Source organism: Mus musculus, chromosome 14, assembly GCF_000001635.26.
Source record: "Mus musculus strain C57BL/6J chromosome 14, GRCm38.p6 C57BL/6J".
NCBI lineage: Eukaryota > Metazoa > Chordata > Mammalia > Rodentia > Muridae > Mus > Mus musculus.
Window position 1 is genome coordinate 105,130,695 of NC_000080.6, and position 24,464 is coordinate 105,155,158.

Below are 24,464 nucleotides of genomic sequence, written 5' to 3' on the forward strand. Positions count from 1 at the left end.
ACACTGACAGACTCTTAGCATCTGAAGATAGAACCACAGACCTGGTAATGCTGGCAGCAGCTCAGCTGCATCAGTTCACTTTAGGAGGAACTTTACTACTCCTGCTCTCTGAGAACGTAAGTTCTGGACCAGAAAAGCGGAATGGGAGATCACACAAAATTATGTTCTCCTAGTTACATCAGCTTCAGCTTTTTACATAAAGCATTGTGGTTTAATAAAGGTATAGTCAAAATAAGAAAAGGCCATATTTCTCAACTTAAAGTAGGTTTTTTAGACTCTTACTCTGTAACCTAAGCTGGGCACAAATGAAGCAACTTGACAGCTTCAGCCTCCCCAGGTACTGAGATTATGGTTAAGGCACCACTGTAAACCAACAAACCATCTGTGGTGTAATTAACATTTTCCCCTCAATTTGGACTAGACACCTTCCAGATGCAGCTTTTGACTGTTGTTTAACACACGAGTAGAGGGTCCAAATTCGTGAAGTACATATCAACAATGAGAAAATGATTTCATTTCATTATGTACTGACCAAAATACTATTACACAGTAAGAGAGCTAACAACTTATTTCGTGATTCTAGCCAGTTCCACCTAACTATACCCATCACTTTGTGTCTCCAGCTCCAATACTAAGGAATACACCATATTGCTGATAAATTTAATAACTCTGTCACTTTTACCACTACTAATTACAACTAATGTGCTTCTCGCTGGGAATTAAATAGATCAAATTCACTAAAAATAACCACCCCGATAATTCTGTCAAATTTAATTTTACTATTTTACCTTCTGTGTTTCAATGTGCTTTTCTAAAATTTCTTGCTTCCTTTTTCTTACATCCTGCTGAAGTTTCAGTGCCTCCTAAAAGAATCAAATCATTTGAGTATAACTAAAGATAGAAAAAACAATACAAGAGAAAAGCAATTTTAACTGAAGCATGGCAACAAAAGCAATAACAACGTTTATGTCTGTAAAGCTTAGCCCATACATACAAGTTTCAAAGATAAACCAGAGGAAACTTCCCTTCACAAAAAAAGTGTAAAATAATTACTGTGACAGAAGGAAGATCGAACCTTCCAGTTTGACCTTGTGGTAACCACCTTAACAGACACACAAACAGGCATGCACATACCAAATGGAGAGGAATTCCTATATGAAAATTTATGTTATACTATCTGTGCTTACCTGTTTCTTTTTCTGTGCTTCATTATTATCAACTGCAGGGGTAGAAACTGATAAGGTTTTCTGTGCAGCCTTCAAAGCAGCTGGATTATACACCGTTTTTGTGAGACCAGTAGATGTAGACAACACCTACCAACACAAATTCAATTTCTTAAAAAAAAGAGTGTTATCAATCATATCAATAATTTCTTAATTATTAATAAGAATTACTAATAATTAAGTCTTGCTTTTTAAGAAACTCCAACTTTAAAGCATTTCTGCCTAAAATTAAATGTTGAACTATATGTATTATATAGTTATAATAACTAAATCACATATCATGTTTTGAAATGAATGGTGTTCATTTCATGAGTAATAAACCATACAACAAACAAACTCCTAGTGACTTAATACCTATAACAGAAAACAAACAACAAAAAAAGCAAAGCCAAATATGTAAAACAGGAAATCAGAGGGAAAAGACTGTCATTATTATATTTGTGAGTAAAGCATAAGAAGAAACTGAATGTCATCCTACAAACATTTTAGTATGATCACTGTAATCTGTAGTTCCAAAATAAATAAAGCACTTATTCTCCATTCCCTACAAGCCACCCTTCCTCCTTCAAGTGATCTTAATCTGAGATGTAGTACAAGCTAAAGCACTAATCATTTTTCTTTTTTTTCCAATACTTACAGATTTTTATTCCTTCAGCTATGACATAAAAACACCATTGAATTTGTTAGGTGATATTAACTACTTAATAAAAAAATATAACGAAACCAAAAGAACCTGATGTCTTCCTTCCTATCTACACTACAAGGCCCTGGAAACAAAGATCTAGTCTTTCTCTTCTTTGTGGTTTTTGAACCTAAGTCTTTTTAATACAGAATTATGACACTGGTTAAAGTAAACTTGAGAGGTGGGGTATCCTCAATGTGCTCAGCTATACAATTGGGGGGGCTCATCTTGAGACAATCCAAAACACAAACTTAAAGCTCTCTCCTTTTGTTTTATCACAATACTTTTAGTATCTAAAACACTATAATCACATGATAGATAATATTTTTACACTAAAAGTAAGCAGATGATTATAGGTTGAAGTGAAAAACCCTTTAAAACGTAAGGTTTAATAAGAACAACAAGAACAACAATAATAAAGTAATATAATATAGACAGCGCTGCCAGGCTACTTTTTACTTCTGTCACTAAGTCCCATGAGATGACTGGTTCTTCTGAAAGTATCAACAGATTCTTTAAAACCTAAGCAAGTAACCCTGCACCATGATTCCCCAGAGAAAATATTACTGCTTCTAACATCTTAGGAGTTCCTGAGCTAAAATATGATTCAGAAAGATGGTAGACTGTAAATAAAAATATTATCCTATTTTTTAGCTACTAATATATTAACATCTGATGTAGCATAAAAGCAGAAATCTGGAGACTACTTTCAGGTCTTTCATTGTAAAAATCAGAAGATAAAAAAAAAAGGCAACTTATTACTCTTAATACTTCTTCTCTGTCTCAGAATCTAAAAGACATAAAACTATCATTATTCTAGCTGCACAGAGCACAACTTATATTTAAAAAGTAAAGGAAAATAATATTTGGGCTGGAGAGATGGCTTGCAGTTAAGAGCACTGACTGCTCTTCCAAAGGTCCTGAGTTCAAATCCCAGCAACCACATGGTGGCTCACAACCATCCGTAATGAGATCTGACGCCCTCTTCTGGTGTGTCTCAAGTCAGCTGCAGTGTACTTTCATACAATAATAAATAAATCTTTAAAAACAAAAGAAAATAATATTCTACATGTACCAAAATTTCACAGGTAATTTTCTTCAAAATAAAACCTGCCAAATATTACTAATAAACATGAAAAACTAACTAAGAAATACTTGATTTCATTAGAAATCAAAATACAGAAATCTGTATAGTCTAACTTCAGTAATTCTTCTGGAATAATTCTGGAAAATTTCTTCAATGCTACTTTACTACGTCACAATTGCTAAGCTATATTCAGAGAGGTTGTAACATGAGAAACACAAGACAGCCTACTTTTAAGTCTGAGTATACTGTTTCTACATGAGAATTCCCTAACAAATTAAAAGCTATCTACAGAATAAATAACTTGGGATTTTGAGTATCACAATGCTATTTTCCAGCAACAAATACATATTATAGAATTATTTGTTTAACCTAGCATTTTTCCCACTTTAGTCAATAAGGAACACACAAACCTTTTCAAACCATCTTAGCATTTAATATCAGACTAATGAGTGCTGACTAAAGGGAGTTTGTGATGAGACCAGAACACTTCCCTGTTTCTACAAGCTGTCTCATAACCATATCCATATCCCTATCCAGTGATCTCCAAGATATATGATAAAAATATTCCACGAAGCCTCAATCTCAAGGACTCCTACGTAAAATGAAGCAACTGAGAAACAACAGTAAAGTACTTAAAACTGCACTTCCTTCCAACAGTGGTGAAATGCAGCCCTATTTCAAAGGTGCCAAGATGTAAAAGTAAAACGTGCTTGGAAATAATAACTGTAGGGTTACAGACTGCTTTATATTTGAATCTGTTTGATTCTAGATTTAAATACTAGGACAGTGAGAATCCCCACCCTTTTCAAGATTTAAAATGTACCCAGGCAGGCTGGTGTGGCCTGCCATCGCAGTACTTGAGAGCGGGAAGCAATAGGATCGGTACATTCAAAACCAGCCTTAGCTACATATTACACTGAAGTACATGGTCAAGGCCCTGGATTTGACCTCTACCACTGTCAATAAATAAATAAATTAACAAATATATTTAAAGTGAAAACAGCAGGTGAATCCAGCATATCAAGGTTAACAAATCGTAAGAACACAAAATATAGACAGAGGTCATTACAAGTAAACAGAGCACGTTTATTTTCTAATTGTCTTTATGTGCTGTAATTTCATATGGCAACATATTAGCTTAACTTCTGATGATCTGACTCCACTCACCTATCGTCTCAACCGCTTGCAAGTTTATTTTAAATTCTCTACATATGTAATAATCATGCCATCCACATATAAACAGATTTCTTTCCTTTTTTCTAATCTTTATAATGGTTTGTTTCATTTTATCACTTTGTTGTATTGGTTAGACTCGGGGGCGGGGGGGGGGGGATAAAAAGCTGAAAGAAAGTGACTAAATGAAGATCTTGTCTCATTCCTGATATTAACAGTGGGGGATATTCATTATATCTCACCATTACATTTAATGTTAGTTCTGGTGGGAGAGGTGGAAACATTCTTCAACAAGGTAGGAAAGTTCCTACTCTGCAAAGTGCTAAGTATTTTACCAAATATTTTTCTAACAAGATAGTCATGGAAGGTTCTCCCTTTCGCCTTACAAAGCTAATGTGGTCAGTTAGACTTCCTAATGTTAAATCAGCTTGAATTTCTGGACTAAATCTGTTCTGGCCATGATGTAGTATGTATTTTACATATCACTGGAAATTGCTAATATTTCCTTTGGAGTATTTGTGTCTATGTTTATAAGAGGTGTTAGCCAGCAATTTTACTGTTTTGTAGTATCCTTGGCTAGGTTTTTATAGCAACTATAAACCCAGAAGATGAGTTAAAAGGCCACTAATGTGCTATGATTTTACTATTATCTCCTATGACAAAGACAAAAGTTAATTTTTCCAAACTGGTAAGAGGTTATGCTCCAATGATACCTTTTTCTTTTTTCCTTTAAATTGATTTTATATGTATTAGTGTTTTGCCTGCATGTTATATATATGCACCATGGGCATGCCTAGTGCCCAAAGAGCTCAAAAAAGGAACAATGAATCCCCTACACCATCTGAACTTAGAATGGTTGTGAACTACTATGTGGGTTCAGGGAAGCAAACCTGTGCCCTCTACCAGAGTCAGCAAGTGCTCTCAAACTGCAGAACCATCTCTCTAGTTCCCACATCTTTATTTCTTATGTAAAATATTACCATCCATAACCATTACTAACTATACCATAAGTATTACTAAGTGTAAAAAAAAGCCCTATATAGGATTACTATGAAGCCATCTAAAGTTTCATTTTTAAAATAACTAGCTCAAACTGAAATTTAACATGATTTAATATTAGTTCTATTATAATAATAGATCTCTTAATAAACTAAATATTTATTTTAAATAATAATTAATTAATTAACGTTAATACGTCTAACAGGTATTTAAAACAGAAAAGAGAAACTCATTTTAAGTATCTAAAGTTATGTATAAGAAAATTAATATGATCAATTTCTTTAATCAAGTAAATATATATTCAGTAAATCCGAATGTTAGTTTAAAATATTGTTTAAAAGCACATAGGTGGTGCAGGTGAGAAGGCTCAGCGGGGAGGAGCACTGACTGCTCTTCTGAGGGTCCTTAGTTCAAATCCCAGCAACCACATGGTGGCTCACAACCACCCATATGACGCCACCCTCTCTAGTGAATCTGAAGACAGCTACAGTGTACTTATTTATAATAATAAGTCTTTGGGCCTAAGGGAGCAGGGCTGAGACCAGAGCGAGCAGAGGTCCAATTCTCAACAAGCACATGAAGACTCACAACTACAGTGTACTCTATATACATAAAATAAATTATTTAAAAAAAGAGCACATAGATATGCATTACACAGGGCAAATGGGAAACTCTGGAGAGAAGAATAAGATCTAAAGCTTTATTTAGAAAGTATTTTAAAGACTCTTCTCAAGAATATTAAGTACTTTAAAAAAACATCACTTAACCAATAGTAAAAATTACCTTTGCCACTGTGTGTGTCTGTCTGTCTTGTAAAACGGCTAAATTGACCCAGTATTTGGCACTGCCTCCCATTTTGGCTATGAGAACACTTAAAATCATGATTATTATTTGAGGTTACCATGTTGTACTTTTGTTCTGAATTATCTTACAACCGTTAGCCATTATCTTCATAACTCCTCACCCTGGGCTCCTGGTAACCATCATTTACTCTGCTCCATGAGGTCAACTTTGTAATCTTCCACATATAAGGAATTAACGACCTTACAGAGAAACATTTTAAACAAATATCAAAGAAAAACTACTTATAATCTATAATCAATTTTTGCTACAAGCCCTAGTTCCCAGAAAGTGTAGCCGATATTTTAAATAAGTCAATTTTTCTTGTAATAAAAAAACAACTCAGGCCGGGCGTGGTGGCACACGCCTTTAGTCCCAGCACTCGGGAGGCAGAGGCAGGCGGATTTCTGAGTTCGAGGCCAGCCTAGTCTACAGAGTGAGTTCCAGGACAGCCAGGGCTACACAGAGAAACCCTGTCTCAAAAAACAAACAAATAAACAAACAAAACACTTCAGGGTCTTCAAAGGAGCAGTATGTACTAAAATAAATGAATAAATAAATGACCACTAAAAGGGGGTTAGAAAAGGTTCACATATTCTCTTAATCTCTTTATATTGCCAAAACTGTACATCAAACCAAAGTTTAAAGTCAAAAGGCTATTGGCATCTCTATTTTATAGTCAAGCAAGCTTGCTCAATGGCATCTCCAATGGTTAAATAAAAACTGAAGTCTGTGAATCAAATGTAGCTCAATTTTACCAGACGATCTCCCATTTAAAAAACGTCAAATGCAAATATTATCATTATTAAGAGTTTTGTGTGTGTGTGTGTATGTATATATGTGATTTAAAAACACTTTAACAAACGAACACCCTATGATAAACTTCGTATGTAAAGCTGGTACGCTAGGCAGCAGGACATTTGATTGACAGGGTAACCGCACTCCGAGAAGCACCACAAAGAAGCCAGAGCTAGACAGAGAGGTTAGCATAAATAAAGGGACAGAGAGAGAACAAGACAGAAACCTCGGGAGACAGAGGACAGACACAAGACACAGAAAGGTACTCCTCAAGAGAAAAAAGTACACTGCACAGCAAAAGCAACAGAACCGCAACCATTCTGGAGTGTGGGGGATATGGACTGTGAACCAAACAAAGTAACTGTAGCCAATAAATTCAAATTTTCAAACATTAAAACAGTACTGACAGAATAGCAACAAAATAAAGCTTACAGAGGAAAATGACAAGACACCAGCTAAGTAAGGCGTCAAAGAGCCAGAGAACTGAAGGCAGTGGAGAAAAAGTGGCAGACTAGGAATACATGTACAACAGCGTTAAGGCTTCAAGACTGTTCTACTTAGACGATCACTCCTAGTGGTGAGGTCTAAAAATGAACATTAACTTCTATGTGGAAAATGGCTCATTTTTGGCACTAATATGTCTAAGAGGAAAGTCTGATACAGACAGAGTTTTGAATTTCCATCAATGCCAAAGTTTAACAAAGTAAGTAATAAATCAAACAGTACTCTAAAGAACAAATGATGGCAGGTCAGCTAGATGCTTGATTCACTTTCTACAGGAATTTCCTCCGTAATCTTCAGTCTAGAAAGAACAGGGACGAGAAACCAGAGAAACACAAATCTTTTGTGTTTTGCTAGTATTCTATAGTTTCATATAATTCAAATTAAAAAAAAAAAAAAAAAAAAAAAAAAAAAAAAAGATGTTACCAGAGTAGTCTCAGACACCTAAGCATGAAAACAGCACACATCTATTCAGAAGACCCAAACAGCCTCAACAATCTTCATTCACCCTCTTATTTAAAAAAAGAAGGAAGTGTTGTAAAGCCTTAAATGAAAAACTCTCAGCAATAAACTTAAACCGCCGATAATAAAATTATTTATATCATTCTTCCCATTTACAGACTATATAAGTAAGTAAAGCAAAATAAATATTACCATCTAGCAGTCTACCAGTAAGAAAGAAGATTCAGAAAGGTTAAGTGCACTACCCAGTTACCATGCAGTTAGTAACAAAGAGCTAGAGATCATATTTATGTAACAGTCCTGGCTCATGATCCTTTCTACTATACTACCAGAGTTTTCAGTCTAAAATGCACAATGTCTATAAAGAAAATAAATGTAATTAAAAAAAAAAAAAAGAATGGAGCGCACAGAAATAACAGAAGCAAGTATTAAAATGTTGATGTAAAAAGGTGGAGCTAGGCTAAGATTTTTCTTTTTCAGCAAACAGGTACAAGTAAGGAGCTACCAATACTATTAAGAAGCAGAAGTTTGGAGCTATGAGTAAAAAAAAAAAAAAAAAAAAAAAAAAAAATGAGGATGCCACCTGGAAAACATTTATACAGCCAAGACAAACACATCATGCTATTCTTACCTTTTCAGTTGCTGAAACAGATGGCTTTGATACAAAACCCAACCTGTCCTTCACAGATAACTTAGTTACATTCTAAAAAAATTAAAATGGACATATTCAGTGTTTGCCCAAACATATATTAAGTCTGTTGGGATTTTGAACATCCTGATTCTACTAATATATATTGAGTTTGAGCATAGCAATACTAGCCATAGAAACCTGGGCCTTTAAAAAAAAAAATGGGAGAGGAAGGGGAAAGGAAAAGAGAGGATAAGGAGAAATATGTGTGGAAAAACAAAAGGTCTTTTAATATTAACTATAAAAACTTACAATGTCAAAACAGTCCTCAAATAGGTTCCTAAATTTCTTCCTATAATTTTATATTAACAAGTAGAAACTGCGTATTTTAAAAGACCTGAATAATTAAAATATAAGCCTGTTTCATAAGCTGAAAATTAAGTATTGTTCATTCCTAAAATATGTTTATAAGTAAATACATTGTAATTAGTGATTATCTAGGTATGATAATTTAAAAATAGCAGTACATCATTTTGCATTCTGAACCTTCATAGAGAACCTCATTACCTTATTCTACGCATGAGGAATTAATGACCCGAAAGCTAACGTGGCATCATTTAACTAGGTCGCTACACCCTAACCCAATTCTGCACAGCATACCTTGAAACGTCTAGAGAAAAAGGGAAGCTAAATTTTTGAGACTGAGAGTATAGAAACAAGAAACTACCAATCAAGTATGGAAGTGGAAAGAAACACCATATGGAGAAAAGAGTCCCAGTCCATAGGAAGTGATGCAAAGTACTAAGCAGGGCAAGTGAGTACTTCAAACAACACATCATCAATCAAGCACATGTGACCTGATGGCTTAAGTCTTCCCTTCTCAAAAGTTCTCTGTTCACTCTACTGCATAATTATCAGGAGATACAACTCTAAGTAAAAAGATAACAGAAAAAAATAAAATTTAGTGTACTGAACTTCACGCTCAGGCAAATTTGTTTAAATACATCTCCACAAAGTAAAAAGGGTCTTTCTCATGAGCATTAACTAGGAAAATGAATTTAAGAGTAAAAAGACAGAGTGATGATAAAACTAACTTATAGATAGTCAAAAATATAAATACCATATTTCTGTGTAGAACATTCAACATTAACTATAATTCTAGCTACCAAGGAGAATTAACTGATGGAGAAGCTACCTGACAGAGCTGCTGATCAAAGCTGCTGTTTACCTGGGGAAGTTCTGAAGTAGCACTCTGGGCTTCTGCTGGCTCTGTTGTAGCTGATGGTACAGGACCCAGCCGCTCTTTGACTGACTGCTTCACAACAGGTAAAATGGGCTGCTGGACTAAAGGCTGTATTACCTCAAAACAAAAGGAAAAGTTAAAGCGAACTAATTAGCAATGGAACATGAAGCATAACCAGGATTTTAATACTCCTGTATCAATATAAAGAAAGTTTAAGCCGGGCAGTGGTGACGCACGCCTTTAATCCCAGCACTTGGAGGCAGAGGCAGGCAGATTTCTGAGTTCAAGGTCTACAGAGTGAGTTCTAGGACAGCCAGGGCTACACAGAGAAACCCTGTCTCGAAAAACCAAACCAAAAAAAAAAAGAAAAAAAGAAAGTTTAAAATGTAATTTATAATCAAACTCAAAGTGTTTCAGTTTTTCAATGTATTCATTTTCTTTGCAAGGAATGAATTATAAAGTATAAAAAAATTAAATTCATCATTGTTTAACAATCAAAAACCAGATTACTCTATAATACCTCTCCAAACCAGCTAGTATATTCTCTAGGGAGAATTGTAGAAGGGAGGGAAGGAAAAATGAATGTCTAAGAGGACTATGTAGTGATAAACTTATGCAATAGGTAGCCACCACTTAATGAGTGATTACTTCAGTGACTATTGTTCTAGATACTTTACACATACCATCTTATAATCCCTAAACTAAGATTAACCTCACAAGCTAATAAAAGATTAGTTAAGAGAAGTAACTTTCTCTAGCCTGTTATTAACTGTAGCAAAGCCAAGTGTCACATGACTCAAAAGCCTGTTTTAATAGGGTAAAGGACCCCAAGAAACATTCGACTTCACATACATTTCTCTCTTACCTTTGGTGAAGTAGTTTGTAACTGCTGAGTAGTTCCTTCTCTGTGCCAATAAACCTTAATAAAACGATTATTTAACACTGCTTCTGTACTTGAGATTGCTTTCTTTGCTTCTTCATAAGTTGCGAATTGAATAAGGGCACCTTCAGGATCACCATTATAGGCAACCTAAGATTTAACATATTGAGAACAGTTTACTATTAAAGGAATGCATACCTTTACAGTCAATATCTTAAGATCTCAGGATTTTAGTCCTTCAAGTAAGATCTTATTATCAAGCTCCTTATACTTTTGTTCTTTGTACACCACGCCAATCTTGTCATTTTCAGTGTTTCCAAAGAGCCTAACAAAGTTCTTTGGTTTTGCTTTTTTGTTTGTTTTTTGTTTTTTTTTGGTTTTTTTGTTTTTTTTTGTTTTTTGCCTGTCTGCTTATTTGCTTGCTTGTTTAATGAAATAAGGGAAAAGTTTATTCTGGGACCAGATCTTTGTAACCATGGCTTGAAAACACTTATTTTGGTTTCAATGTAGAAGCAGTTTCTTGACATTTTTTCACTTTTACAGAACAAAGAAATACAGGTCAAGGCATGTTATCTGTGCCAGCAGTGCTAGTTAAATATTGTGACTTTTTTAAGAAATGAGGTTCTAGTGGTAGGTTATGAGATCATTTAGAAGAACTGCCCTTAAAGTTGTGGTAGGTGGTTTTACGTCAACTTGACAACAAACTAAAGTTATCTCAGAGAAAGGAACATCAATTAAGAAAATATCTCCATAAAATCTGGCTGTGCACAAGCCAATAGGCATTTTTGTTAAGTAGTGGTTGACAGAAAAGGGCCTAGCCCTTTGTGGGTGGTCCCATGCCTGGGTTGGTGGCCCTAAGTTCTATAAGAAATCAGGTTGATGAAGCCACGAGGAGCAAGCCCATAAAGATCACCTCTGCATCAGCTCCTGCTTCCAGATTCCTGCTCTGCTTGAGTTCCTGTCCTGACTTCCTCTGACAATGAAACCATTTCCTCATGAAGTGTAGTTTTTGGTCATGTTATTTCATCACAACAATAACCCTAAATAAGACGCACGTTCTCATGGAGCCCTGAGCTCCCTTGAGAGAAAACTGTTTGGGAGTCAGTCTGACCACTGAAGTCATTCATCTCTGACCACCAGCAGTCTTTAGTCAGAAGCCAAACAAACAGCATCACTTCATTGTTAGTATCTCTTTTCCAGTATAAGTTAGCCGTCTTCAGGGATTTCATTATAGTAACAGATACAATGCTAACGCAATGTCCAACTTCCCAATCTTTGTTGTTGTTGTCATTTTGTTTTGTTTTATTCGAGACAGGGTTTCTCTGTATAGCTCTGGCTGTCCTGGAACTCACTTTGTAGAACAGGCTGACCTCGAACTCAGAAATCTGCCTGTCTCTCTGAACAGATTTTCTATTTCACTATGAATGTTTTCTCAGAGTTCTTTAAATAATTACTGACAATATTATTCCAAAACTCTTACCTGTAAGTTAACCAATGTTCCAAATCGACTAAAATGTTCATTGAGTTTGCTGATGTTATTTAATTCTGGAGGAACCTTCCGAAGTTCAAGTTTAGTATTTTCATTTCCAAACTGAACCTTCTTCTGGAAACCTGGGCTGTTTGTCCTATTAAAATTTGGTCTGTAAACAAAAACCAAGTCGATCAATATATTTATAAAACTGATCCCAATTACTACAAAAGAATAACATTTTACAGTAAAATGGATGTCTTTAATTTAATCAATTTCTCCCCAAAACTGGAAGTACTAGTCAATGAAAAAATTTAAAGTTTTCCTTGAAACAACAGTTTCCAAATTAGTAGTGTTGGCATCTTTCATGGAAGCCACCTGAGAAGGTTCACTACATCCCTTTTTATTTCTACACTTTTCGTTTTCTGTTATTTTCATCAAAAAAGGCACTACTATCTACACTTAGCAAAAATATACATACAAATCGTGTTCTATTCTAGAAATCAGCTTATTGAAAGGTATTTCATTTTAAGACTTTTGTTAATTTTACTTATTAATATAAAGATGACACCTGAACCTGTTATCAGTTTTGAGATTCTTTTTTGTTTCTGTTTTTTTTCGAGACAGGATTTCTCTGTGTAGCTCTCGGTGTCCTAGAACTCACTATGAAGATCAGGTTGGGCTTGAACTAAATGATCTACCTGCCTCTGCCTCCCCAGTACTAGGATTAAAGGTGTGAGTCACCACCACCCAACCAGAGAAATACATAATACTTTTGGTACATGAAAAATATAATACCTGTGATCCAATGAATTCATCTTTTTCCTTTTCCTTTAAGTCACAAATTTATTCACAATACCAGATATAGAAACTATTCTTTCTAAACTACTCATTGTAGCCCTAACTTCCCTTCATACATGAAAAATGTATAAATGTGCTACCATACCTCTAATATTTTCTCCCTTTCTCCAAAGTTCTTCTTAACCAACTAACTCAAAACCTCTTCAGCCTCTCCAGCTGGGAAAAGCCCTTTGCAGTTCCTGACAGGAAGGGCCTTCAAACAAGTCTCCCCCCAGACCCTCTCCATCCTTTCCTCCTAAGGTGCAGGGCTCATAACTACCCCGTAAGCAGCTCCTATGCAGTAGCACATCTAACATGTATGAAGCTATGCAGTAGCACATCTAACATGTATGAAGCTATGCAGTAGCACATCTAACATGTATGAAGCTATGCAGTAGCACATCTAACATGTATGAAGGGCCGCTTCTTTTAGAGCTGGAAGTGGAAAAAGGAAAAGCTGTGCCCCCATCACATCACTTTTATAAGAACACAGCTTTGTAGTGCCAAAGCAAACTTATACATTTCTAGAAAGCAACCAAGATTGCAAATGAGAACAGTCTATGGGTCCGCATAACTTTAAGAGATTACATAGTCTCTAATCTAATAATATAGCAGTAATCAATGTACAACAAAATTCTTCAATAGTCCCTGTCAACTTACTTATCAAACCATGTCTTCTTTGTAGAAACTCCAGGTTCCCCAGACCCAATAGTTCTTTTTCTGGATTCTGAATCCACTACTATCCTCATACTGCTTTTATTAGGAGGCTTTTCTGTGTCAAAACAAAAGAAAGTATATATTTAATATTTTTGTGTTTATCTCAGCTACTTCAATTCCTATGAAAATATCTAGGTTTTCTATCAAAATAAATGTATCTTATAGGCAAAAGAACCAAATATATAGTCAAATACAGAAGTCCAGGAGAATTTTAGTCTTTTCAGGTACACTTTTTAATTTCACACTTAACTCTAAAATTCAATAAATTTTTTGTGCTAAATTAATATGTGATAATGTAGGCTACTTGTTTAAAGATTAAAAAATTCTATGCCACTCCTCCAATAAAAATAAGTAAACCTGAGACTATCAAACTACCACTGCAAATTAGCAAATTATAAAAGTACTGCTTAAAATAGCAATATATTAACATAATTGAAATACATTTTAAAAGAAATATTCAAGATTGAAATGTAGTGTCCGAGAATTATAAACATTTCCTACTTGCTATTTTACACCCATTATGCTAAAGCAATCTTAGGACAAGCTTGTCTTACTTTTTATTTAACCTGTTGTCTTAACTGGACTTCTACCTCCAGATTTCTCTGGCCACCTATTTAAACATAAAGACAGAGGCTCCCTGTTTTCTTCCATTTTCTAGCTCTCCTGTGACACTGGGACATCCCAGCAACCCTTAATATTACAGATCACAGTACTCCATATTTACAAAGGAAACCTCCGAAAGTTTCTCCTGTCACGACTCCATTTTCTCTCTTCATATCCCACAGCTAGTCCCTAAGAGATATCTAAAGTTTCTCCTGTCACGACTCCATTTTCTCTCTTCACATCCCACAGCTAGTCCCTAAGAGATATCTACTTTTGATTTACCACACCCATACATCCTCTGAAAGTTGGCAGCTGTCCCCATTACACTTAACTGGCTCATGAGAGAAAATAAGTTATTGAGGAAACTATTTGATACTTAAACCTATGAATACGCAGGGATTTTTATTTATGTGTATGTATACTTTGCCTGCATGTATGTGTACTATGTATATGCCTGGTGCCTGCAGTTGGGATCAAATGTGAGCTCCCATGTGGCTGCTGGTCTGGAATCAGACCTGTCTCCTGCAAGAGCCTTCCATATGTGCTGTTAACACCTCAGTCACCTGTCCAGTCTACTTCTCTGTTCTTAACCGGCCTCCAAGAGACACTCGCTGTTGTTTACTGCTGCTTCTCTGAGCTCTCACCAGCTCTGCGTTTTCAGTCACCCATGTGACTCCTCCAGCCAGGTGGCTCCCTCATACACTCCATAACCCTTATGTCCTCCCTTATCTACTGTCATTCACCGTTCCCAGTGCTTCTCGGGAGTCTGGGGAACAGGAGGATGGGGGGTTTAACTGAGAAGGAACAAGAAAGGCTATTTGATCCTGTGTTAGTCACCATGCAGGACTCAGTGTGCTTCATGCTATCATTCTTCATCTCCATATTTATAGTTTCAAATAAGAATAGAATAAGTAATTTCTAGTCAGCTGTCTTCATGGAGCTCAGACTTTAAATTTAAATATTTCTAATCGGATGACTTACACATATAACAACCAAACTAAAAAAAATTAAACATATTTTTCTACCAGTCTGTTCTTTTTACAGAAAGTGGTATTATCCTTTACTAATTACCAACACAGAAACTTGTATTTGATTTAGCCTTTACATTATTTTCTTCTAAGCACCACGTTTAGTGAATCATGTAGTCAAGTCTGTTAAATATAAATCTCAGTTCCCAGTGCTGTTATCCTACATCAGCTCTAGACTTACTTTAAAATTGTCCTGTGAACGCCTATACCTCTTTCTTCCTTTTGAGACAAGAAGTTGAGGTGTTGTGTATGCTTTAGCTATCCCCTTTCTCTGGCTGGCTGACTGACTTACCCTACACTTCTACAGCACAACAGTGGGAGAAGATGGCACTGGCATTAGTGATGTCAGTGTGCAAGCTGTGTCCGTGGTAGCAGAGCACTCGCAGTGCTCCAACAGGACTTAGTTTTATTCCTGTTACCCATACTTAGCTCACTGGCTTTTAAGAAGACTCTGAGCTTTCTGTTGTCCTTTTCCACTTTAACATACTTTTGTTATCTGAAAGCTAAGAAACCCGAAAAGGTGTTTTCACCTAGCATTTATTGCATCTCTATTTCTCATTCAGACTTACTTGAGAAAAATATTAAAAATAGTGCTTCATGATAAACAATTAGCAAATGTATCTAATAGCTACATGTACCACTCCCCACCAATATTGCCCTTTCTATACTGTTTTTCTGAATAAAATTGACAGCACTGAATATTTAGTTTCCTTAAGCTTAAACTCTTCTTGCCTATATCCTCCTGTGGGAACATCTATCCAGTATTCTTCCTTAGAAATATAAAATGAATTATGGGAGCTGTGGCACAATGGAGCTGGGAGTATGGCTCAGACTGGACCACCAGCCACCATGCTGAGCAGGCAGCAGACCTGGATGCCTGTCCACTGCATAAACGGCCTGCAGCAGGAGCCACTACGATGTACAACTATGGGGTGGGGAGATGGGAGAGAAAGAGAAGCAGAATGGTTTGAGGAAGAGAGGCAGGCAGAACGGAAGACGCAAGCCTGGAGCACCTGATGTGAGTCCATGGTGAAGTCTTGACCCATGCTGCCACTGAGGGCCACGTCTTGGTCCGTGTTGATGGCTTGGGTTTATGTTGATGTCCAAAGGCTGTACAGAAAGGGCCCCAGCCTTTACATGTTACAGCTCCCGGAAGAGAGGAAAGCAGGCCCTGCACCTCACCCAGGCAGCAGAGTGGAGCTGACACTGATGGCAGGAGCACTGCTAAACTGGGAGAGTTGGCCATGCCATTCATCTGCTGGGCAGTGTCATGGGCAAAGGACAGATGCCCTTCATCTTCTCGTCTACCTTGCCACTGCAGCATGAGACTGGGAACACATTGGGTGAACTAGCAGAGCAGTGCTGGAGAACTCATCCTGGTGATGTGGATGTGGGAGAGCTGGCAGGATGACCAGTTCAGGTCACCCAGGTCCAGACCCAGGGCTCTGAGTTGGCCCACCGCAACATCGACCTCACTTATGAACTACTGGAATGCATAAAGAGGCCAGTCCTACATAACCAAACCAGCAGGATCTCCACGTCATAGAGTAGCAACAGGATATCTGAGAGGAATCCTCGTGAGGCTCCAGTATTATAGTATAACAGGAGCCAAGGCTCTCAAATCAGACCAATGACTCATTGCAATGCACATTCAGAAGTGAAGATGTGTGGACAAAAGAGTGTGCTGTGGAATACAATGTGACTTACTACTGCTTCCATGAAGAAATGGGCTTTTTTTGTTGTTGCTTTTTATTTTTTATTTTATTTTGGGGGGAGGTTGCAAGGGCAAGGGTAAATATGAAGAGATGGGGAAATGAGTGGGGTTGGGGTGCATGGTGTGAAATTCACACGAAAAAAATCAAGTTAAAAAAAACAAGTATTATGAGGGCAAAAGGGTCATTTATTAGCACTCCATAGTCTAAATGGAAAGGGTCTAAAATGCTTTCATTTTATGACTGCCCCATACTAAAATTTAACATATGAAGCCCCATGATAAACTTGATAAAAGCCCCATGGTCAGACTACCAGAAATGTATAGTTACATAATTACACTGTAGCTTTTTATGCATCTGTCATAATCTAGAGCGAGAAATTTGAAGCCTAACAAGGAGACTGATAAGAACATGTGGGGATGAAAGAGAAGACTGGAAGGAGACCTGGTACTCACCACTGAAGTGGGTGCCTAATCAACTAACAAAAAACAAGGTTATTAGGTGAAATGAATGTCTAAAGCATCACACAAAAATATACAGTCTATCTAAATGGTATTAAAAGGCACTCATATTTCTAAATAAGTGTACATTTATCTCTCTATAGGAAGCACTTCTTGCAACATTCACAAAGAGCTGAAATTATCATAATGCAAATGGCTATGTGATAAAATTTACATACAAAGATGTGATCTCTCTTCCTTCTCTCAATCATAACTAGAAATTAGTCTGACACTGGACTGGGTTTAGAAATATTATTACAGAGTAGCAGAATTCATTTTTGCCAATCCAAAAAAGCAAAGCAAGAGTGAGATTTTGATAAACACTTTGCACAAATATGGGATCTCCGTTGAAGCAAAGCCTACAAATGTGCCCCTGGCAACAGAGTAAGGAAACACACTGCTGATTTCTGACTCTTAGGCGCTGATAGCCCCAATCTACTGTAGACACTACTAAGCTGACTTGGTGTGGGAAGCCCTCCAGGAATAGTGTTCTTCAGATGCTACTGTAGGAGTTACCAGTAAAAGTAGGGAATAAGACTTTAAAAAAAAAAAAAATTGGGGTATCTCAGCTGTTAAAAGGGATACTATTCTTGCTACCAGAGTTCAGCACCCAGTGCCTACATCAGGCAGCTCACAACCTCCATTAACTCTAGCACCAAAGGAACTAATATAAACGCCTGTGGCTGACTGCTCGGGCACCTCTACTCACAAACACACTCACACTCACACACTCACTCACACACAAATGCATAACTAAAAAAAAAAATTTTTTTATAAGTGCGAAAGTGACCCAAAGAAAGATGTTTGTAAACTAACCAGTATGGGAGAGAAATTCAGAAAATAAATAAACATTACAAACAGCTATAATCTTAAGGGGCTACTTTTCCATTACAGGCAATGTGTCTCACGTATAGAAGAAAGTACAAAAGAAAGCTTCCTTTCCTGCTACTATGGATGATAATTATTAAATTACCTTAGGGAGAATGTAAAAGTCTACAGAAAAGAATACATTTGAAGAGATCCTGTGACACCTCAAAGAGGGTATAAATTTGAATTAAAATGTTCCTCATACCCTGCTACAACATGCTTTTCACATATATAGGAAGACATTCAGAATCGGACAGACTCCAACAGATAACATAACAAAACTTCAAATTCTAAGTAGTCCTAGATTTAGCAATCCACAATGGGCACTGCCACTTAAGTTGGACACTGATACGTAACTCCAGAGTCTCGATGTTTCTAGTCTCTCTAAAGACAGCAGAGGGAAAACTGCGGTGCAAGATAGTTTCAAATAGCATGATTAAGAATAAAAGACCTAGTTCTGCCTCCATAATATTTTGTCTAACAATCCTCCATCTCCTTTCATCAAAATCTGTACCTGTAACTGCTACACTGTTTCAAACTGATGGGAACTCTAGCCAAAGTTTGATACTAGTAAAAAACTTCTGCTGCCCTGGCTCAAATCTAAACTTTAGTTTTTAACATTTTAAAACTATTTAAAAAGTCTGTCTCCCCTAGAATTTAAAAGATGAGTCAATTACAAGCCCCTATTTCATTTTACTTAAAAAATGTATGTGTCAAATTTTAAGATCTCAAGAGTACACAAAGTCGCACACACAGCTTGAGGTTTAGACAAGTTCTCTATCCAAGCTTTAAGAATCTTCTCACCATTACTCTCATCAGTGGTTCTCAATCTTCCTAATGCAGTGTCCCTTTAATATACTTCCCTATGTTGTGATGAACCTAACCATTTAAAATTATTTTCTTGTTACCACTGGAAGGGTTTTTTACTGTTATGAATTGTAATGTAAATATTTTTAGAGATGGGAATTTGCCAAAGGGGTCATGACCCACAGGTTAATTTCCAATTTTAGGTGAACTAGTAAGATCACAAATAAAACATAAGAAACAAATAAGTTATCTAGGAAATATATAATTATCAGAGAATTTCATAAATATGATACTCATGACAAACTAAATAATCAAGTGAGCAAGATCATCATCCATTCTTAATGCTTTCCTCCTTTCTCTGTTTTTTTGTTTGTTTGTTTTTTTGTGTGTGTTTATTTCAATAGAGATCAACCCAAGGCTTTGTACATGATAAGCAAACATTCTACTTCTAAACTACACCCCATCCTGCTTTTGTGAAAATAAGAAAAGATTGTTAATACCTCTGGGTGGTAAATCCATGTCACCTGATGTTAGTCCTATCAAGTTGGGCCTTTGTGCATGGACTCTGTGTCTATACATAGGTCTGGAAGTGTTTGTTATGCTTGGGGCTTCAGGATTGTAGCCATCTGTATCGTATGTATCTGGTAACACAAAAACTGTAATTAAACAACAATTATAAAAAACCACTTGGTGACTTTTAAACATTGATAATAGAAAAAGCAAGCAATATAATTATTAATAAACAACATACAACTAATGTGTTTTAAGCATATAGTTCTATAAAAAACAAAGCAAAGCAAATAAACAAAAAACAAAGCCAATCGATGTCTTCCAAAACATCCTCGTCCTTGGGTGATTTAGTATTAATTCCTCCATTCCAGCTTTCACTGTGTCATTTTAGTGAGAATTGTTTTCCTGATTTTTAACTCACTAGGTATTTTTTAAAGCTTTGCTCTAAAACTGCATTATGAAATTCAGAGGAGGCCAAAACTGCACCTGCAGTAAAGAGAGAGGGTGGAGCAGGAGGAGGCTGGTGATGAATGCCAGTTGTTACTACAGTAGGGACAGAGCTGGTCGCAGAGTTAGGTGGCGCATCCATGCCAGACGGCTGCAAAGGAGGAAGTGGAGGAGGAGGTCCTGTCAAAACCAAAGAATAAGAAATATCATCTGAAAGCAAACAAACAAAATAAATTATTATACATTCAAACCTGATATTCTTTTATCAAGCTAAAATGTTTTCTACAAAGAACAACCTCTTAACAAGTAAGCTAGCTTTTTTATAGTAAATCTTCTTTTAAATGTATTACAAAACAGGTTTGATATGAACTAGGAAGGACTAAAGGCAGGGGCTATTATCAGGATGTATATAATTCACAGGCTCTTACAAAGCACAGTAACTAGTTTACCAAAGGCTGAAGTCATACATGATATTGCAAAAGGGGGTACACTTGGTTTCTACCAGGCATGTACCGGCCTTCTTTACAAACTGCATAAAAAGATGAGCATGAACAAAAAGACTTTAGGTGAACAAATAATGAATAGTGGGAAACAAATCTATCTTCTGACCTGTGACAGGTGGCAGACTGGGTGGTAATGGACCGGGAGGTGGCACAGGGGGTCTAAGATTCACAGGTGGCGGTGTAAGGATCGGAGGAGGTGGAGGCAGCCCGGGAGGAGGTGGTCCTTCAACAACAGGTGGCTGAGCTGGGAAAGGCAGCATGCCTGGCAGATTCACATCTTCTACAACTACTGGGTCGCTTCCATGATCAAAAGGACACATGTCTCCTCTCATACAGAACCCCTTTTCTGTAAGTAAATATCATTAGAAATAAATGCAAAAGACTCTGGAAATATAAACTATCTCTGAGCTAACAAATGATATCAAAAATAAGATTATATTTAGTATTGGGTAAAATTATAATTTACATTTTATAAGAACTCTCTTCATTCTCAATAATATAAGCTATTATCAACTAATATTCTTAACATACACAAAAAGAAAACTGAAATATGTATACTCAGTAAGTAAAATAACAAAATTCATAAAACTTTTGGCAAATATGCCTCATTATATAATACACCAATTACTAAACTATCTCATTTAATACTAAAAACCATACTGCAACTATGATTTCAGTATTAAACATATCTCTTATAGTAAATCCTTAAAGATCTTTGATTCTCTTTGAAAAATTCTTAACATGGGTCCTAAATATATTTCAATAATCACTGATTTCTAAAGAACGATTTAATCAAGAATATTTAAGTAAGCAGAGTCTTTGAAAAGTAACTTAGATGGTATTGACTCTTTTAGTCCAACAATATTATAAACACAATCTAAACTGTTAATAGCAGTGGAATTCAAAGTAATCTCTCCTTTCCAATATCATAGGTTAAACTCCTTATGAATAATTACACAATCTAAACAAATACTTTAGGATGGAACTAGTACAAAACATATGTATAAAATACATACATACAAAATAAATTAGGCAAAATTAGAAGAAACATACATCATAAAAACAGGTATGTGACTTACCATCATAATCTCTACACCGTTTCTTTGGCATTGGTGGCCTTACATAAGAGTTGTGATCCACCTGGTCTTCATGAAATTCAGACCAACTTTCGGTAGTGTTATTACCGTGATGAGTAGGAGCAATGACGGTAATGGTGCTGCTCAAAGTAGGTACAGGATAGTGGCCAGATGAAATATTAGATACTGAAGAAACTGGTGTATAATTATTTTCTAACGGATCTGTTCTATCCAGGTCATATTTAGGTTTCACCAGGTCCCTTTCTGCAATAAAATAGAAATAACTTGTAAAAATGTTTCTTAAAAGAAAAAAACAAAATCAAAACAAAACAAAAAAAAACAACAGTACAAACGTTGCACAAATATTCTCCTTTTAAAAGTTACTTCATAGCTCACTGATCAAAGTGCAGAAAGTAAGTGACTGTGAAGTGGTCGGTCTTTCTTGGGACAATTACATCACAGCCATGCTCCAAAAGATTCAAGAACATTGGAGGCAGAAAGGTTGTAGGAGTCAAAATTCAAGACTATTAAGAGCCAAAAATAAGGGATGCCTGATGAAAACTGTCCTCTGGACAGGATAAGTCCATTGCATTCATAAGACTTCTGGCCTACAAATCAAGTCAGTTACCGATATTGCAGCATAGAGAGAGAAGGAGTTGGGAGGAGACCCACCACTGCTGATTGCTACAGAAGCAGCAAGTGTTAGTTTACTTCAATAGTGTGGCCTATGTTATGTTGACTCTGCTACAGTGGATGGTGAGCTAGATTCGTGCACATATAACTTGGCTTATGTAGTGAATTCCAGGACAAACAGAGCTATATATAGTGAGACCATGTCTTGAAAATAAATAATAAAATCTTTAAAACAAAGCATTCACAGAATGCAAGAGGACCATGTCTTTAATCCCAGTACTCAGGCTAAAATGTGCAAATTTCTGGATGGTCGAGGATACCCTGGTGCATAGAGCCAGTTCTAGGACAACCACTGAGAACCTGTCTCCAAAAGAAAGAAAAAAAGACATTCTCAAAAATAATAAGAACTATAAAAGACAATAATACATCAAGCAGCACAGAAGGTTTCCCAGTAAAGACCTGCAACCACATCACAAGTGAGTAGACCACCAACCCCTGCTCCGCGTCCTGCTTCTGCTCCTCGTTCTGCTCCTATCTCTATCCCTGTCACGAAGCCTCTCTTTACTCCAGCTTCGACTTCGACTCCTGCTGTAACTGCGACTTCTCCCTCGCCTTCTGTTATACCGGTCTCTATATGAATCTCTTCGAGGAGGGTTTCGATCATAATCTCTTTTTCGAGAACGATCATCTTTTTTCCTCTCATCACGGCTTCTAAAAAATATATAACATTTATGTGAATAATGCTGAAGTAAATGTAAAAGCTCCAAGTATGTAAGTCATGTTACTATCATAATTAGAACAAAGGCAACTCCAAAACCCGAAACCTCTATGTTTACTTATACTTATTCTAAAAGCTTTTAAAAAGAAAATCGAACTTATCTCTTAATTCTTAAGTCTCATGTACAATATCTATACAACTATATATACCTACACATACATTTACACACATCTTATATTACAAATAGTCTATACACTCAACCACATTTGCATATATCACCTGTATCATACTCTGAACACTCTGAAAGCATAATGGGAAGAAAAATACTTCACTCACATTAAAGGGAAACTGCAAGCCCCCAACAACAACAAAAACAAAAACTCAAAAAACAAAGGCCTAACATTTGCCTTGTTGTTAACATATTTTTATTATTTTGTTATTATTTGAGACAGATCTTACTATATAGCCTAGACTGATCTGTAACTTGCTTTGTAGCCAAGGTTGGCCTTTAACCCAGAGACCCACTGCCTCTGCCTCCTGAGTGCTGGGATTTAAAAACGGTTGCCACCATACCCAGCCCTATTTTTATTATTATTACCATATTCTTGTTACTTGTTATCATATACTGGGTTTACTTATAAACATGTACATATATTTACTGTGCTCTAACTTACTGGAATTATATTACCCTTTTCTGATTTCAATATGGACATTCATCTCTCCCCTCCTCCCCAAACATTCCTTCTAGAGTCATTATTTGAATTGGTAACACTTTATATCTTTGTATATAAACGACATTCTCTATGATATAAAAATGTAACTTCATAAAAGTTATAAAAAAGAAAAGCCCAAAATAAAAATTTTCACTAAGAGGCACGATATCTGAAATTAGGAAAAGCAGTAATAGCAATTAATATAAAAAGCACTGTTCTAAAAATATCACTCGCAGCACATAAAGGACCTACTAGCTCTACTTCCCTAGACCAATCAAAGAGTAGCAGAGCTGAGTGTTATGAAAGAGTACTGTACCTGCAATGGGATCCTAGCACTCAGGAGGCAGAAGCAGGATCTGCCAGAAGTTGTATGCTACCCAACTGGCAAAGTTACCCCAACCCCAAAATCCAAAAGGACAAAGCAAATGTAAATATTACTTGCTCCTTTGGAAAATATAGTCAGTCTAAATAATAAAACTACAATCTTTAAGGATGTTTCAACAAATCACCTATTATCTCTGTATCGGGAGCTTGACTGGGGAGGGCTGTGATTCAACCTTCTGGAAAACTTCTTCTCTCGCTCTTCCTCCTTTGTGAGCTAATATATATATATAAAAAAAAAAATTGGACAACTTTACCAGCAGTCATTCTCTGTTACGTTACTATTTCAGTTAATACTAAGCTTAATTTATAATAGACACAAAATTATCATCACAAATATTCAAGCAAAACTAATTTCTCTGCCAAATACAACCCTGTAGCTGTAACTGGCGAACTTAAGCTGAGTAATAAAGTCAGAGACCCTT

At 36.3% G+C, this 24,464-nt stretch overlaps 1 protein-coding gene across 26 annotated transcripts in view; it reads right to left on the reverse strand.

Annotated features, from left to right (window-relative positions):
* Positions 1 to 24,464, reverse strand: part of Rbm26 (RNA binding motif protein 26) — a 74,289-nt gene that overhangs the window by 23,944 nt on the left and 25,881 nt on the right. For 8 of the 26 annotated variants that reach the window (XM_030248072.1, XM_030248071.1, XM_030248061.1 and 5 more), the window contains exons 4-16: positions 24,168 to 24,256; positions 22,721 to 22,938; positions 21,598 to 21,858; positions 20,625 to 20,864; positions 20,055 to 20,225; positions 19,559 to 19,714; positions 13,485 to 13,596; positions 11,997 to 12,156; positions 10,502 to 10,666; positions 9,622 to 9,753; positions 8,397 to 8,468; positions 1,188 to 1,313; positions 789 to 863 (exon numbers count right to left, since the gene is read on the reverse strand). In XM_030248072.1, coding sequence (XP_030103932.1) covers positions 789 to 863; positions 1,188 to 1,313; positions 8,397 to 8,468; positions 9,622 to 9,753; positions 10,502 to 10,666; positions 11,997 to 12,156; positions 13,485 to 13,596; positions 19,559 to 19,714; positions 20,055 to 20,225; positions 20,625 to 20,864; positions 21,598 to 21,858; positions 22,721 to 22,938; positions 24,168 to 24,256 — 1,977 coding nt within the window. The remainder of the gene's footprint in view (positions 1 to 788; positions 864 to 1,187; positions 1,314 to 8,396; positions 8,469 to 9,621; positions 9,754 to 10,501; positions 10,667 to 11,996; positions 12,157 to 13,484; positions 13,597 to 19,558; positions 19,715 to 20,054; positions 20,226 to 20,624; positions 20,865 to 21,597; positions 21,859 to 22,720; positions 22,939 to 24,167; positions 24,257 to 24,464) is intronic. The other 18 variants (NR_166779.1, XM_030248075.1, XM_030248069.1 and 15 more) reach the window with 10 other exon arrangements.